Raw genomic sequence first — 18,494 nt, 5'->3', positions numbered from 1 at the left:
AGATCAGCTCAGTGCCTTGTGTCCACCTAGAGGGGTGGGATAGGGATGGTGGGAGGGAGGGAGATGCAAGAGGGAAGAGATATGGGGACATATGTATATGTATAACTGATTCACTTTGTTATACAGCAGAAACTAACACACCATTGTAAAGCACTTATACTCCAATAAAGATGCTACTAAAAAAAAAAAGAAAAGTAATGTACTCTCACCCCCAAGGTAGCTTCTCTCCTGGAGAATGATCTGTAGAGTGTGATCCGGGTGGGTGTGTTTTCTGGTGGTCACACCCACTGGTCCAAACTCGTAGGCAAAAAGTGCAGATGCTGTGCCTGAGAGAGGGTCTCCACCCTGCCTTGGAGAAAGAAGGGTAGGAGCTATTGCAGCTGCATCCTTGACTTCCTGCTAGGAAATCACCGCACTTCCCCTAAAGAGCCATGCCCAAGGGCATTCACCACTGCCCTTGAATGACTAAAGTTTGCAAACCAGCCTTGAGTTTAGCCTCCCTTACAGAGGAGTGCCACAAGGATGAATGCAGAGCTGAACACAGACTGCCACAGGGGGCTGGGAGAAAACTTCCTTGCAACAGCAAGTGAGACTTTTGGGAAAAAAAAAAAAGCAATTTGTTTCAGAGAAATTCTAGAGTCCCACCAAAAAGTCTGCAATGCATTGGGACACAAGGGATCAGCCCCGCGGTGGTCTGCTTGCCACCTCTCTCACCAGAATACACTCCATCAGTGAGGACTCTGCTTCTAAAATATCCTCTCAGCTCACTGCTTCTCTTCCCATCCCCTCTTCAATATATTTATTTTAAGACGTTCTATATATCTTCCAGTAAAAGTAAGAAATACTTAATATAGAAAGCTTGGAAAATATTTTAAAATGTTTAAAGAAGACAAAAAAAAAAATCACTCCCAGGGCAGCCACCCAGAGAGAGACTGACAATATTTTGGTATGTCTGCTTCCAGACTTTAATGTTATGTAAGTTATGAATAAATACATCTATATACACTTTAATAGAACCGAAATAGAATTTGGAAAATTGAGCTCACACTGCAAACTCTGGAATCAATTGCTTACGTGTAATCCTATCTCTTGCTATCTGTGTCTCAGCTGTAACGGATGAGACCTACTCACCTACATCAGAGAGTTGTTATAAAGAATAAATGAAATAATACAGGAAGGCTGTAATAACAGGACATAGCACATGTGGGATGAATAAATATATATGAGTTGTTACTGTTGTAATAACAGGACATAGCACATGTGGGATGTGAGTTGTTACTGTTGTTGTTGTTATTATTATCATTATTATTATTACTGGTTGCAGTTTGCTTTTTTTATACACATATTTTTTTCTGTGCCTGAGAGGCAGTTTACAAGAATGAACACTGTTCCTGCTTCCCAATCAATACAGCAGCAGGAAACCTAAGACGCTATCTGGTTTGATACCATTCTCAGCCAACACCCTGACCTTGCCAGCATCTTCCTGCAAGAGGCTGATGTGACAGGATGGTTGCGGCAGACTCAAATACCTGGAGGAGCAAGGGAAGGTTGTGGAGGTGTCAGCCAAGCCAGCATCACAGCTGTCCTCAATTACCACAAACAGATGTTGGCAGCTTGAATCATTAGAAATGCAACCCAATCACCTTGGCAATCTAATCCGCTTACTGGAATCTCCATAGATAGGAAGACCCTGCGCTCTCAATTCCCTCGGTCAAGTCAATGAAGGTTACTCTCCCTATCCTGAGGAAAAGCAGCCCCAAGCATATACTCCACATGGCAAATCTCCATGGGGACTAGAGCAGTGGTTCTCAATCAGGGTAGATTTTACTCCCCACCAGTTACATGGCAATGACTGGAGACGTTTTTGGTTGTCACAACTAAAGGGAGTCTGTCATTCATTCAATCCAGTGGACTGCATCCAAGGGTGCTGTCAAACATCTGCAAGGTACAGGAAGCCCCCCAAAGAGAAAATTATCTAACCCCAAATGTCAATAGCGCCAAGATTAACAAACCCTTGATGAGAGACCCCAAACACATACATTAAAGTCCTTTAAGTTAAAAGTGAGAAATGGCTGTCCCCAGTGAAACAAATCATCTTGAAGGTCTGTAACAAAGATCACAGAAGTGAGAAGATTGGATATATTTATGAGATAAGGTAACTACATTCTCTATATCTTTTCTCTAGGTTGGGTGGAGGGGGAAGGGAGTCAGAGGATATATACATTCCTAAGTAAAGGGCTGCCATCCAGAAACCGCGCAACTTATCATGGAAAGAACAGTGAGACTTCTGGGAACTTTTATATTCAAAAATCTAAGACCCAACCTCAGGGGATAAAATAAAGCAGCCACCTTATGATGCTTAATTTTGTAAGTCAACTTAACCAGGCCACAAGGTGCCCATATATTTAATTAAACATTATTTCTGGGTGTATCTGTGAGGGTACTTCTGGGTAAGAGTAACATTTGAATCAGTAGAGAAAAGCAGATTGCCCTCTCCAGTGTGGGTGGGCCTCATCCAACTTGTTGAAGGTCTTTACAGAACAAAAGGGTGGAGAAAGGAAGAATTCTCTGTCTCTCTGCCTGGCTGTCTTTGATCTGGGACACTGGTCTTCTCCTGCCTTCAGACTCAGACTGGAACTTACACCATCAGCTCTCCTGGGTCTCCAGCTTGCTGACTACAGAGCTTGGAACTTCTTAGCCTCCATAATCATGAGCCAGTTCCTTATAATAAATCTCTTTATGTATACATCTACATATATTGTTTCTGTGGAAAATCCAGACTAATACACTCCTCATACTACACAGATGCTTTTTTCTCATTCTTCACAACTCAACTCAAACACAACCTCCTTAGCCAGGCTTTCCCTGAGTCCCTAACCTCACCTCTGTCTTATCCTCTGTCTCACCTCCCCTTTCCCTCCAGCTTCTTTCTCGATTTGTAATGCATGCAGGGATCTTGACTCTCATGCTCACTATTATAGCCCCATAACCCAGCACGATGCCTCATACACAGTAGACGGTTGATTTGCTGAATGAATGCCTGATTGAATACCTAGATAGGACACAGATACAAGGAAGTCTAATACATAAGCTACTGTGGAGAGTAAGCTATTAAGTTATTCATTTATTTAGCTTTCACCGTGCTAAGGGCACTCAACTGAAGGAACCTAATGTGTAATGAGAACCACCATTTGCCAAGTGCTTTAATCTCACTGCAGATCTTTGAGACAGGTACTATTAGACCCATTTCACAGAAGAGGAAACTGAGGCTCAAGGAGGTTAAGGCAGCTCCATGCATCACCAGCCTGAGAAGGAACAGAGAGGGAACTCAAATCTGGGTTTGACCTGAGAATTCTCTACTCATCAATATGCATGGTATACAAACATCTAGAAAACATATGGACCCCTGTTCCCAGGAAACTCACGATGAGCTAAAGAATCAGGAAATACATGATTAAAATCAACTGGAAGTATTTCTGATCCAGCTTACAGTGCTCTCGTAATATGTGCTCTATAGTGTCATTTCAACAAGTCTCAAAATGCTGAGGGGACAGAGAGAGGAGAGCGGAAAGAGAGGTGTTTCATCAGGACGATGCACTTGGAGCAGCTGGGTGAGAGTGTGAGCACTGGAGTCAGCTGGATGGGAGTTTGAATCCCAGCTCCGCCACTTACCTGTGTGAACCAGTCAAACTATCAATTTTGCTGGCTCTGTGATACCATCAATTTAAGACACACCACTACTTACTGTACCGTTAACAAAGTAACAGTGTTGACTAAACACAAAGTAGAGGTCAGGGCTTGTAAGATGCATCCTCATTTCTGAAATATTTAAATGTAAAAAAAACATGCAGATTAGAATCATGAAACATTGTGCTTTAATCTCTCTTGGCCTCAACTTCCTCTACAGAATGGGGATGACAACCTTCAAGCCATGGGGTTCTCTCAGAGGCAAGCCCACCCCTGACATGCAGCACAGGGAGAGAGGGTCCTGCTTCTCCTCCCACCCCCAGCTCCATCTTGCACTGCCTGGGACCTCACACACGTGTGAGGGGCCACCCCAGTCTAAGCTCTGTCCACATATGCCTCCCCACTGCAAGTGGCTGCACCTTGGTCACCCCTTGGGCCTGCGGGCAGCACAGTCTCACCTCAGGAGGAGATACCAGGAAAAGAGGCCCATGCAGGCTCTGGAAGTAGACTCAGGAATATTTGAGAAAAGAAGTCCAGGGTCCCAGCTATCCAGGGTGGGAGCAAGCTCAGGATGAGCAGGCATGCTTAGCCTAAGGACCCTCAACCCATGGGAAGGAGGGCAGCTAAGACCTGGAGCCCCCTTGCCAGGTTCCAAGGGTGGACAGGTTATGACGATCAAATACAATAACAGATGCAACACACATAGGTCCAAGACTGGTATCTAGTAGAGACTCTACAAATGAGTGTTTCCACACTCGAGTAGGAAAAAGGGGCTAAACAGAATAATGGATACAGCAGCAGCTACCTATTACTTGACACCTACTACATGCAAGACAGTGAGTTACGTGCTTTCTATTCACTTTTCGTTTAATTAGGAGAACTGAAGATGTGCCCGAAAAGGAAACTGTGATCAGTTGGGGAAGCCCTAGATGCCAAGAGGTCTTTTTCAAATGAGAGTCACTGTTGACCTGTCAGCGCGGGACTCACGTTATAAAGACTATTCTGACCAAAGGCTTCAAGTGCAGTAGAGGTAGGAGACTCAGAGAACTCAAGTGAGAGATGATTACAAAGTGGAAGTAAATGATGAAGACCTCAATTATGGTGGTGGGAATGGAAAGCAAACAATGGCAGGGAGAGAGATTTTGGAGAAGGAACCAGTCAGGTTATTGAAAAGGGACAAGGGAAACGATGTAGTCAAGAACTACATTTTTCAGGGGACTCAGAATGTGATGGTATCACTGGCAGAAACAGGGAAGTTATAAGGGTTTCGAGGGAAGAGATAAATTCAGTTAGTTTAAAAATGACGATTCCATTATCTGGGTTTTTTAGAGCATCTACTGTGTACTCAGGCTTGTTTACACTTCTCTGCCTCTGCCTCTAGCATCTGGCAGAAATTGTCCCCAAAGGTGCCACCACAGAGTTCCCACAACTCAGTGAGACCATCATCTTGATTTCATACTATCCAGAAAGGCATTATTTGTCAGTCTGTCAATGTCCTCTGCCATTACTGCATGGCCACAAAACTACAGTTTTGCTATAATCTAAAATCTAAACTAGGATTTAGGATCCATACTAATGAAATGTGTACATTATATAAGCTTGTCTCCACCCTGCCCTTGTACCCACACTTGGAAACTCTGGATAGTCCAACAGGTATAGTATCATAGAAAATCATACTCCTTGAAGCTTTTAATCCAGACTAGAAAATAAAGTTAATACAACAGTGCCATCTAGTGAATGACAAATGTCTCAAAAGGGCACGGATCCATCGCACATTTAAGATTCAGACATTTTACCCAAATAGATCCAGTGCAGAATAGGAATGGTATTAAATGAACTTGCACTGTGTCATCATCAACCCTCAGAAAAGTCCCTCCATGTGATCTGATATTGCCAAATTTAGGGGGAAATCTTAATGTAGGTCATGTAAACAGAATAAAGAAATTAGTAGAAATCCATGGTTTCCTCTAGAGTCAAATGCTAAATAACAAGAATCTAACACTAATTAGTGATAAGATCTGCAACAAATTCCCATCTCCTGATGCTGAGCTCAACACCCTCTCTGGGACCCAAGGCTGATGGAAGCTGAGATACAGCCTCAGATACACCAGCAGAATATCCAGCTCTGTACTTAGTGTCAGGTGACCTAGGGCAAATGAAACCTCTCTGACCTTGTTTCTTCATCTGCAAAATGACAATGATGATATAATAATACCTATTGATAAGGGGTATTGTGAGGAACTTTAGGAAAAGCCTGTAACACAATGGTTTAGCACAATCAAAGGGAGTTCCTTCTTCTAGTCTGCCCCTTCTCCTTATCTGCTCATTTATCAAATGAGAATGAGACACCTAAGTATTCGTTTCTTTAAAAAGCCAACATGCAAGTTTTTACTCAATAAATACTGAGGCCCTACAGTGTGCCAAGCACCATTCTAGGCTCAGAGGACAGGCAAGCTTCCTCCCTGGGGGAATTAACCTATAATAAGAAAGGATCCTGGAAGAAAATAATACAGAATCACAGCATACTGAGATTGCAGTCTGCTTTACATGATGGGGAAGGAAAGCCTCTCAGAATAGATTCTGACTGAGTTGACCAGGGAAAGCGGGGAAGACAGACAGAAGCTGAAATGAATCACAGCATACTGAGATTACAGTCTGCTTTACATGATGGGGAAGGAAAGCCTCTCAGAATAGATTCTGACTGAGTTGACCGGGGAAAGAGGGGAAGACAGACAGAAGCTGAAATGAAGGAATATACCTTGTGCTCTCCCAGAATACAGGAGGGAGCAGTCACCAGGCCACAGTCTAATAGAGTTACCCGGCAAAGAAGGGGAGCTGAAGGAAGAGGTGTTCATACCCCAAGACAAGTAGCCTCTGCCCTTGATGGAGCCCTCCACACCATTTTCCCCCAGTGCCTCTCTGTCACCATTCCAGGGATGGGGTTCCATCTCAGGACTGCCTCTGAGTGAGCCATGCAGCCAGATGAAAGAAATAAAAATGAGCCGAAATCAGGATTCCCCTCCAGCTTTCTTCCTCCTCCTCCCCCATTTCCCTCCGGGACCCTGAAGGTCTCTCCTCAGGTGGCTCAATGTTTCATACATGGCAGCAACATTCTCCATATTCTGGTTTATCTGACTTAGGGTATATTCCCATCCAAGAGGGCTGATCTCCACTGCTCTTTGGCTTCGCACGTCACACAGCCAAATCGCAGCTGCCTGCAGAGAAGATCTGCCTGCCGGTAGATCTAAGTCAGTGCTTTCCAAAAATTTTAATTGTCCTCTAAAAAAACAAAATTTAAGTTCTATAATTCCACACTTTGGCTGGAAGATACAAATTTAAACAGGTTTCTTTTGGAAGGGTTTCTAAGTCCTCAATATCTTAATAAGAACTGTGAGTCTCCAATACAGTATATGCTATATTGTACAAAATCATTTGGCAGCAAAACCTTTTCTGTGCAGATTTTCTCTCCGAAATACACTTTAAAAAATGCACTTTAAAAATTTCAGGTCTGTCTGATGCCAACTCTTACGCCAGACTTTGCTAGAATCGTCATGAGGCTTCGTGAAGCTTTTCCTAACGCATCACAGCTCCCCTTCGCTCACTTCCGTATCCGATTGACCAACATGCTCCGTCTCCTCACACAACTCTCTGTCACTATTTCTATCACAGCCCCTCTAACACTTTGGTGCCCTTAACTGATTTTACGTTTGTCTCTTTTTACTTTATTGTAGGCCCCATTAGATCAGGAAACTTGCTTTATGTACAAGCTTCCCGGGAAACTCATGGAAACCCCTGGTGCTTGCACAATGCGTGGCACACAATAGATGTTCCACGTGGGCAGGGAGGGAGGATGAGGCAGCACTGACCCTGATTAGAAACATCACAGTCCCAGTTCCACAATTCGCCTTTTGATCAATCACAACCTCTCTGAGCATCATTTCCTCCTACAGCTAAACAAGGCTGAAAACGTTTGCCCTGGCTTCCTCCTCGGACTGATAGAGAACTCTAATGAGATCAGTGCAAACTCAACTTAAAACTGGAAAGTACTAGGCCAATGGAAGTTAGCATCGTCCTTAGTATCCAGCCAACATATCCCCTTCATGCCTTCTCCAAAGAGGCAAGGGTACCATGCCTGCAGTGAGATGGCCTATTCCACCGTGCACATACCTTTAGCTAGAAAGATCCTCCCAGACACCAAAATAAAGCCTTTTCCTAAATCCTAATGCTTGGAATTTCTATAATGTAAGATAGATATTTCTATCCACACTAAATATAATTTAAAATACTTTAAAAGTGCACATTATTGGTTCCCTTCCTGAAATAAATTTGAAAGAGGAAGAATTCTGAGTCTTGAAAATGAGATTAAAAGAACTCTATATAGTTTTTTCTTTTTGACAAAAGTGATTAAATTTTATTAATTAAAACAGGAGACCTATGATACATTTGGAATAAAACAATAGCAAAAGATAATGGCAGCAGCTAAATGCGCATAATACACAAACATATATATTCAAACATATATTATTCTATTCTAGTTGTGATTAAATGTTCCTCTCAAGGTAACTGCTGTCTTCAATTTCCAACAATAAAATTAATTTTTCATTAAACATAGATCTATGCAACTGCTATTGCCATCCAATGGAGAAAGTGACCATCTTTTCCTCCACATTACATCTACCCAATAATCAGTCCCTGTTAACCTGTCACTCTCTTCCCATGAAAAGTCCAGTCCCTTAATGTCCTGCTTGCTCTGTTCAAGGTCAGTTGGTAGAGGATTCTGTCCTATAACACGCACTGGCCTAACCACAGAAGGGCTCCCTGGACGTAATAAGCATGAGTCACGTCCTAGTTCTACATTATTGTTTGCTGTTCCCTAATGTTAATTCACACACGGTTCAATTTGATAATTCAGGGTCCTTCCTTTTCCAGGAAACATGGATGAGAATGAAGTCGGCCCCTTCATCTCACTGACTCCTTCCCAGAGATCATCATCAAAGGTCCGTAATGAAGGCATAAATTCAACAGGCTTCAATCTTCACGTTGGAAGGCATAAAAAGTAACGTAGCCTTTTCAATTACACTCAAATAATTGAGTATTTTACCCTGAAGATAATGGGCCATTTCCACAAATGTCCTTCATCCTCTCATATAAACATAAGTTTTAACGTGTTGTGACTTGTAATAATTCTGCAGTATGTACTATCTCAGAGAACTAGACATATTTATTCCTATATGCATTCTCTGATGTGTGGTCTGTCTTAAGTATTGCTCACAAAATTCACCAAATTAATTACATTTGTAAGGATTCTCCCAAATATGAGTTCTCTGCTGACCACCGAGGGTGCACTTTTTCTTAAAAGTGTTTCCATGTTCACTGTATCTGTATACTTTCTGACCTGTATGAATTATCTCATTGCACCAAAAGTGTGGATACTTGATGAAAACTTGTAAAACATTTACTACATTGGAAACGTTGCTCTTCAAAATAAATCCTCTATGTTTCAGAGCTTTGATTTTCAGGTACAAGCACACATATTGCTTTGCATGGTTTCTCTCAAAGATGTACGCTGAGGAGTCTAGTGCATTGTGAGGCCTGGATAAAGTCTCTGCTCATATGTTTGCAGGGTTTCTCTTCAATGGACTCTTTCCTGTTGCCTAATACTTGAAGTCAAGGAAATGTTTTGCCACACCCCTTTCATTTGTAAGGTACAACTTCACTATGTCCCATCTTGTGATCTTTGGGTAAGATTCTTGCCACAAAGGTTACATTTATGAGGTTTCTCTCCAGGATATTCTGATACCTAGTGACAAGTGACCAATAATAAGAAACTTAGCCATATTGATTGTATTCATAAGTATGAAGGATTTTGTGAACCCTCAGTTTAAGGCAAAACCCAAAAGCTTTACCACATTCAGTGCAACTGTAATGTCCTGTCCAATATGGAAAATCTGATGATTGGTGAGATGTGAGCCCTGGGTAAAGGTATTTCCCATTCATGGCATTTATGAGGTAACAATCTCCAGAATCAATTCCGTGGTGGATGAATTCCTTGATTTCCCTCCAGTATGACTTTCTCAATGCAGCTAAGATGTGGAAACCTGTCAACACCGTTGCCTAAAGTCCCTCACCAATACAGATTCCCTGACGGTAAGTTAGCCTTGAAAGTACACTGAAGCACTTGTCACGCTCGTTATATTTGTAAGTATGAATTCTTTGGTAGAGCTTAATGTAGGAATTTTGACTAAAGACCTTGAGACATTCATGAAACTTCTACTATTTCTACCTAGTATGGATTATCTGATGGAAGTGAGGTTTTGCCACACTCATGACATGTGCATGGTTTCTCCTCCGCGTGAATCTCCCAGGACTTTAAAGTGTCAATTTTGAATGAAGACCTTCCCACATACATCACACGAAATACGGGTTTCCACCCTGTATTTATTACCTAATGTGTGGTGAGGATACAGATGTGAGTAAAGTCTTTTCAACACTCATTATTTTTGAAAGGTTTCTCTCTGGTATGAATTTTCTGATGAAGCAAAACAAGGTTTTCGACTAAACAACTTGCCACACTCATTACCATTATAAGGTTTCTCTCCAGTATGAATGGTCTGATGACCTAAAAGATATGAATTTTGACTAAAGACTTTCCCACATACATCACATTGATATGGCCTTGCTCCTGTGTGGGTTCTCTGATGTCACATGAGGAATGAGGCATAATAAAAGGCTTTCCCACACTCATTACATTTGTAAGGTTTCTCTCCGGTATGAATTCTGTTATGAACTCTAAGGTCTTTCTTTCTACTAAAGACCTTCCCACACACATTACATTTGTAAGGTTTCTCTCCAGTATGAATTCTCTGATGAATTACAAGGTATGAATTCTTGCTAAAGATTCTTCCACATATGTCACACTTATGTAATTTCTCTCCTGTATGGAGGATTTGAGGTCTATTGAGGTATGATACCTGCAGAAAGATTTTGCCACACTCATTACATTTGTAAGTTCTTTCCCTCTGTGCTTTCTGATCTTGTGTCACTATTAAAGACTGCATATAATTACTCCCATGTATATTAGAAATGTTCACTTGGACACCAGGGGAAATTCCCTGAAGTGGTGAAAATGAGGCACTACCCTTCACACTCTTGTCAGCTTAATTTCATTAATTTTCTCTTCACTTTTAAATATATGCAGTTCATCCAGAAAGCTTAATGGAAACCTATTTTCAACAGGCTTGATTCCTGCAACACTTCTTCCATTTCGATTTCTCTTATCAGCGAGATTATCATTTTGGTTTACTGGCATTCCTTTGCAATTTCTTTCCTCATCACTCTGCTGAGAATCAAATTCTCATACATTTTCCCAGATGACTCCGAGGTAAACATGTTTCACTTCATTCCAGTTACGTCTTCGGAACATCAGTGTTTGGAATACTTCTCCTCTATCAGTGTTTGCTTTTAGTTGTAATTTCTTAATCACATGTATATGAGAGATATCAAGGAAGAGCAGGTTCCTGTAGGTCTCCAACATCACATTCCTGTACAAGGCCCTCTGAGCAGGGTCCAGGCATTCCCACTCCTCCTGAGTGAATTCTATGGCCAAATCCTTAAATGTCAATTGTCCCTGAGAAACAGCCATTTCTGACTCCTTTTCTTTTCCCTTCCTCCTCTGCAGGGCTTCTTCCTCAGACAATAGGAGTCTTTAGAGGTCATCTGTAACAGCAACGTCTAGAATTACGTAGGGTGGAGGGCCGGCTGCTGGGATTTAAGGTTCGTAGAGACGCCCACACTGGAAGGTGGAGAAAGGTGGACGGCGCAGCACAGACTTAGGAGAAACTTATGCTTTCCAGTGTGACCTCTCTATAGTTTTTTTAAACAAAAACTAAGTTGGGAGCCACAAAGAGAAATGCCACTTTCTTCAGAATTTTATTTAAGGAAATATTCAGATTAAACTAGCCTTTATTGAATGCCTACTGAATAGAAAATACACCTAACATTCTAAAGCAAACTATGAGCATATTCATACTATCATATTAGAAAACCAGACACCAGATCTAAGCCTGAATTCAACTTAAAAAATATAATTAAAAAACTAATACAGGAGGGACTTTTGTATGGGAACAGGAATAGGGTATCCACTTTGAAAAGCCACTCTAGAACTGAGGTTGTGACTTGTTATCTGATAATGTAAATGCAAGTCATTTTTGTAATTATTTTTATTGTTAATAAATTCTACCCAGTTTGGATGAGGCCATCAACACGTTAATGTCAATTCAGGTTTTGAAAGAGAAAACGAGACAGCAGTCACAATCAAGATGCCCGGATTTCTCCCAATTACTGCCCCCAATTATTTTCACACCTATTGCTGACATGTTTAATCTCCTTCTCCTGGCCTAACCATCAGTCAGCTCAAATGGGGGAAGAATGCTAGCTAATGCAGAGTGTAGGTCCAATTTAAATAATTAGAAGCCTATTTCATTTCTTCTCTCCCACTCATAAGTGCACTTGGAAGGAATGTGCGTGCTGAGCTTCAGGCCTTTAACTTGTGGGGGAATGATGTATTGACCTTCTTTAAGCCCCTTTCCTTACCAGCCCTTCTCTGTCTCCTAGGACACTGAAGATAATTTAAAGCTATTGGATGATAATCAATAAGCAAGGGTGGTCTCTATTGCCTGACTCAAAGGTCTTTGATCTAGTAAATCATCAATTACAGCTGCCTATATTAGCCTTCCAGTTAACTGGGTGACCTGGACTGGTCCTCTTATTCTTCAGATAGATGAGGACATGAGCCACACAGCAGTTTTCTGCTGCTGAAGTGAGTCTGCAGTTCACTTGGGCTTGGGGATTATCTCCAGTTTCTCTGCAAAGGACTTCCTTCCTCTCCTCAAATGGTGAGAAATCTCTTTCCATTTGGCAAAGGCCCGAGGCATAGTTTAGTTGCTTGACTTGGGGACATTCATATGCATCCCCTTCATTGATTGCAGCCCTGTGAGCGCCAGACTGTGAAGTTCTGGAGACTCAAATATATGGAACGGGAATCTCTGACCAGAGGACCTTCATTTGTAACAAGGGTCTTTGAATTGTACTTGGAGCAATACTGGGACAGTGATGAACACAGAGGACTCTGTTCCAGGAATCTGCATTTTAACAAACTGTCTGGGCAATTCTTTTGCACAATGAAGTTTGAGAACCTCTAATCTCGAAGGGATACAACAAATAAACAACTGACTTGTACAATTAAGTAAGAATGGAATAGAGGCTAAATAAAGCTACTAGCAATTTGCTGTAGAACAGGAGAAAACAGAAAGAGATCAGAAGTTCATTGAATGCCCTTTAAACTGCCCATGAAGGTGACTAGAAGGTGATGGCTGAGAATGGGAGGGATGATGTTCAGACAAAAGGAACAGCCTGGGCAAAAGCTCATTGAAATAAGAGTGCAGAGGTTATTTGGGAATTTGGAAATAATCCAATGAATTAGGGATTTGAGGTGTACAAGGGGGCGGGAATTGAAACTGACAAGGAAGTAGGAGTCAATCACAAAGCACCTGAATACAGTCCTTCAGAGAGTGAGGGCAGGGATCTGGTCCAATAATTAAGAGCGAATTTAAATAATCAGAAATCACAGAGGGATGGAAAGAATAAATGGGATGGGGGCCAAAATTATTCAACATTCAAGATACCTTTACCCACTGCCTATTTCATATTTTATTCAGTCCCATATTAATTGAATGCCTGACACAAGAGTAGGCTCCAAAGAAATCATGCTCAACAACACAAACATGGTCTCCCTTCCATCGTAGGGCTTACAGTTGAGCATTTACTCTGTGGCAGGCACAAAAACCAAAATGGCACCTCAAGGAATTTACGGTGTAAAAGAGGATTGTCTAACACACACACACACACACACACACACACACACACACACACATCACAGTAAACCACAAGAAAGGCAGGAATGAAACATTAGAGGACTAAGTGAAGAAGGACTGCTTGAGAGGTTCCTTAAAGCATAAACAAGATTTTTGGCCAAGGGAAGATGGAGGAATAGAGCATTTTAGTCAGAAGGAAAGAAAGCAATTAAAGGGAAATACAGAATGAAAACAATGAGGATGATGATGACATGGCAATAATGTGCCTACAATGTGATAGGCAGATCTGTCTTAGACCAAACTTCCTATAATTTTTCTCTACAACATCCTAACAATTAACATGAATAAAATTAGCACTGGTAAATAATAGTATAAACAAGAAGAAAATGAGGACCCATAGAAGAAAGGATAGTATTTATAGCACGATTTATGTTTTTCAAAGCATTTTTACATATATTATGTCATTTGATCTCCACAAACACCTTAAAAACAGAAAAAAAAGAGTATAAAAACTAGTAAACATTGTGCATTAAATGTCTAATCTTTCACTTTTATCCTAAACTCTTAAAATCTTCCATTCTCTCTCTTTTTTTTTTTTTGCGGTATGCGGGCCTCTCACTGTTGTGGCCTCTCCCGCTGCAGAGCACAGGCTCTGGACGCACAGGCTCAGTGGCCATGGCTCACGGGCCCAGCCGCTCCGCAGCATGTGGGATCCTCCTGGACTGGGGCACAAACCCGTGTCCCCTGCATCGGCAGGCAGACCCTCAACCACTGCGCCACCAGGGAAGCCCGATATCTTCCATTCTTAAGGGGTTTTTTGTTTCTTTTTTTTTTCAAGGTATTTTCATGTTAATCAAAAACTAGTTTTACTGTTTTTAAGAGGAAAAATTAAAAACCAAAAATTGCCCATAATCCCACCACCCAAATATCCCTTGTCAATATTTTTTAACTTTTTATTTTAAAATAATTTTAAACTTAACAAAAAATCTGCAAAAATCGTACAGTTTCCATATTTCCTTCACTCAGCTTCTCCTAATTTTCACTGACACAATCATAAGTATTACAATTAGCAAGCCAGGAAATTATCATTGGCTGAAGTGAGCCAGAGATCTCATTCAAATCTCACCAGTTTTTCTCCTCATGTCCTTTTTCTGTTCCCACACCCCATGCTGCATTTAGTTGTTTTGTCTCTTTAGCTTCCAATCAAAGACATTTCTTCAGTTTACACTTGTCTTTCATGATCTTGATACTTTTTCTGCATACTGGTTAGCTTATTTGGTAGAATGTCCCTCAATTTGAGTTTGTATAATATTTTCTGATTATTAGTTTGAGGTCATACATTTTAGGCATATGACAGAATATCATAAAAGTGAGGCTCTGCCCTTCTCAGGACATTGCATCAAGAGGAACATAATATGAACATGTCTCAGAACTTATAATGATAACTTTAATTACACGGTTAAGGCGATGGCACTTGAGTTTCTCTCCTGTAAAATTACTATTTCTTCCTTTGTAGTTGACAAACATCTTGGGAGAGATACTTTGAGACTATGGTATTATACTATTTCTCCTCAACGTTTGCCCACTGATTTTAGCATCCTTCCACAGGTCGTCCTTGCAACAATTACTATCATGATGTTGCCCGGTGGTGATTTGGTATTTCCCTCATTCCTTCTATATATATATATTAATTGGAATTCTTCTGTAAAAAAAAAAGAGCTGTCTCTTCTCCCCACTTATTTGTTCAGTTATTTAAATGAGGATGGACACCTGAATATTTTTTATTCTTTAAGTCATAATCCAACATTATTGTTACCTTTTATGTTGGTCAAATTGTCCACTTTTGCCACTGGGAGCTCTATTAGGTGGGTTTCTGTTCCCTTTTGACAACACTTCATCTTTTTAATTTTTTTTATACTTCTTTGCTTTCAGATACTAGAAGATGCTCCATGCTCATCTTGTATTTCCTTGCTCCAGCCCTAGAATCAGCCATTTCTCCTACAAGGAGCCTTGATTCCTTTTATCAAAAATGAGACTTAGACACCAAGATCTAGGCACTACACATGCTCATTGCTACTGGAGCATTATTGTTCCTTGGCCTTCTAAAGGTGTTCTCATCCTAACTCCAATTCCCCCATACCACCAAGCAATGCTCTGGCACCAGCTTGGTATCCTACCATTCAACTCAATTCTCACACTATCTTCCCAGAGATAGTGGCAGATCCCACAGGTTAAGGGCTCAGTCCCACAAGGCCACCCCACCCACTCTCTTCGGTCACCAATCACAAGCCTAGGTTATTACCTATGTTTCTGACCAACTGATTGTAGTTCAGAGGTTCCAACAACCCCCTCCTTCGGTTTGATTAATTTTCTAGAGCAGCTCACAGAACTCAGAGAAATATTTTACTTACTAGATCACTAGTTTACTATAAAAGGATATAATTCAGGAACAGCCAGATGGAAAAGATGCATAGGGCAAGGTATGGGGATGCTACATGCCCTCTCCAGCTGCACCACTCTCCCCAAATTCCCACATGTGCACCAACTGGAAGCTCTCTGAACCTTGCCCTTTTGGTTTCTTATGGAGGATCATTACATGGGTATGATTAATTAAATCACTGGCATTGGTAACTGATTCAACCTCCAGCCCCTCTCCCCTCCCCGGAAGTCAGTCATTCCCCTCTATTCATGGTTGTTTTCCTTGCAACCATCCCCCATCCTTAGGTCACCTCATTAATATAAACCCAGTTATGGTGGAAAGGGGCTTGTCGTGAATAACAAGACACCCATTTCACCTTCAAGGCTCAAGCACTTTCAGGAACTGAAAACAAGAGACTAAATATTTATGACAAAAGATGCTCCAATTGCTCTTATCACTCAGAAAATTTCAAGGGTTTTGGGAGGTAAGAGCCAAGAACCCTGAAGACCAAATAATATGAGAAATATATTTTGGTCATCTGAATGGCCAAATACATTTTTCTTATAAATTACAGTGTTGCAATCTCTAAGCAGACAGAGTTGGGAAATATGTGTTGTATATTAACCCATGTATATACACCCATTTATATTTTTATCAATTTATCTGTATACTTATTAAAAAAACATGAGTTCATACTGATCCTTCCAATTCCAATCCAACACTGTGATGTTGATTCTAGCCTTCCCCTTTTCCTTACTAACAATCTTTTTTTCCAACAGTGAGGAGCCTGGCTCTCATTATTAACAATATACTCACTTATTCAACCTTAGTATAAACATAAAGGGTTTAGTTACAGAATTGCTAAATTGTATTCCTATGACAAAAAGATTTACTAACTAAAGTATATCATTTGTATACAGTTCTTTCATCTCTAGCCTTAGAGCATCCCGTCAAAATGCTTTGTTCCAAAGTCACCTATGTAAGCTCTTGTTTCCCCCAGTCTTTTCAGAGTGGTTATGTTTTTCATTCGTAATACAATTAGATTTACTACTATTTGTATTCTACTTTGGGTTCACCCTCCAACATTTTGGTTGACTGTATACATGTATTTATTTTGAGAGGTATGTAAAACATTTTCCATAATTTTCTTTTTAATCCATTTAGAGATATAGATCTCTTTTCTGGGCACCTACCATGTGCCAAGGACAGTCTGGGTATTTTTATTATATAAGACTATAAAAACATAACATGCCATTTTAAAGATTAATATCTAGGTTATGAAACCTTATGCCAAGATAAAAAACTGATTTACCTTATCCACCAAAAGATGGTGCCCCCTGGGACTTCCCTAGAGGTCCAGTGGTTAAGACTGTGCTTCCACTGCAGGGGGACACAGGTTTGATCCCTGGTTGGGGAACTAAGATCCCGCATGGCTTTTGTGCACATTCCAATCACCTTAGGAACTTTTTAAAATCCTGGTGCCCAGCTCTTCCCCCAGAACAATTCAATGAGGATGCCTGGGCATGGGAGTCAGGCATCCATAGTTGTTAAAGATCTCCAGGTGATTTCAATATGCAGCAAGGTTTGGGATAGAGAATGGTTACCAAAATGACCAAATATTTAGATCCTACCACAGCTCTAAAACTCTGCGAAATAAAAATGATTCTCTCTCCCTCCCTATCATAAATAGATTTTCAAAAACAAGGAGCTTTGGAATTCTTAGAGAAAGATATATGTAAATACAGGCTACTATTGTTGCGAGTTGGCAGGTGTCTAGGACATATAGTTTATTCTCTTTAATCATTCAAATGAGGCCACATGTCCCAGGCATGTGGAGTCAGCCCATCATTATGCCTAATGATGCCACTGAGGATCCAAACACAGGTGTTGTGAGCAGCAACAGGAGCAATCTTCGAGTTCCTTTCTACCAAGGGGACACCCTTCAGCTGCACCTTTCAGCCAACCTCATCACCCCACCCCCCCACCCCCGAGGTCTAGGATCTGCCACTGTTCAGTTTGGGCTCAGCAACATGTATTGCAGAGTAAATGGTATTTTCTCCACTGACCGATGGGTATGAAAAGGAACAGACCTTACCCTTTTATCCAAGGCACATCTAGCCTCATTATACAAAATGAGGGTTTAATATTAGTCCACTCATCTGAGTCTAATTCAACATCAAACGCACCCCAATCTAAGAGCAAAGTTTAGAACTGCTGATATACCACACAGTAACCTCCTGAGTCTTGTTCTTTCTTCACCAGTAACTATAGCAATAAAAGGTTGGAAGGAGAGTATATTTCAAGGCCAAAATAAATCTTTAAATGTTGAACAACCGGGTGACGTGATGGGTAAACTGGAGACTGGTCTTGAGATGGCAGCTTGTGGAACAATGACAGAAAGAGCAAAACCTTGGCCATTCCTCCCCATCAGTACAGCATTAGTGGATGTCAGCTTTGTAATAGCTTAACCGGCTAAAGCCAGCAGATGGTGTTTTTATGGCCCTATATAAACAGTA

The 18,494-nt window shown here is 41.0% G+C and overlaps 1 protein-coding gene across 1 annotated transcript; it reads right to left on the bottom strand.

Moving 5' to 3' along the window:
- Window positions 1-10,132: 10,132 nt before the first annotated feature.
- LOC103076622 (putative zinc finger protein 702) lies at window positions 10,133-10,745 on the bottom strand. The gene is given in 2 exon segments (XM_082931498.1): window positions 10,133-10,232; window positions 10,234-10,745. Coding segments are annotated over 2 exon segments (612 nt in total).
- Window positions 10,746-18,494: the final 7,749 nt, after the last annotated feature.

Source organism: Lipotes vexillifer, unplaced genomic scaffold, assembly GCF_000442215.2.
Source record: "Lipotes vexillifer unplaced genomic scaffold, Lipotes_vexillifer_v1.1 scaffold841, whole genome shotgun sequence".
Lineage (NCBI taxonomy): Eukaryota > Metazoa > Chordata > Mammalia > Artiodactyla > Lipotidae > Lipotes > Lipotes vexillifer.
The sequence above is the reverse complement of the archived record's forward strand: the minus strand, read 5'-3'. Positions and strand labels throughout refer to the sequence as shown.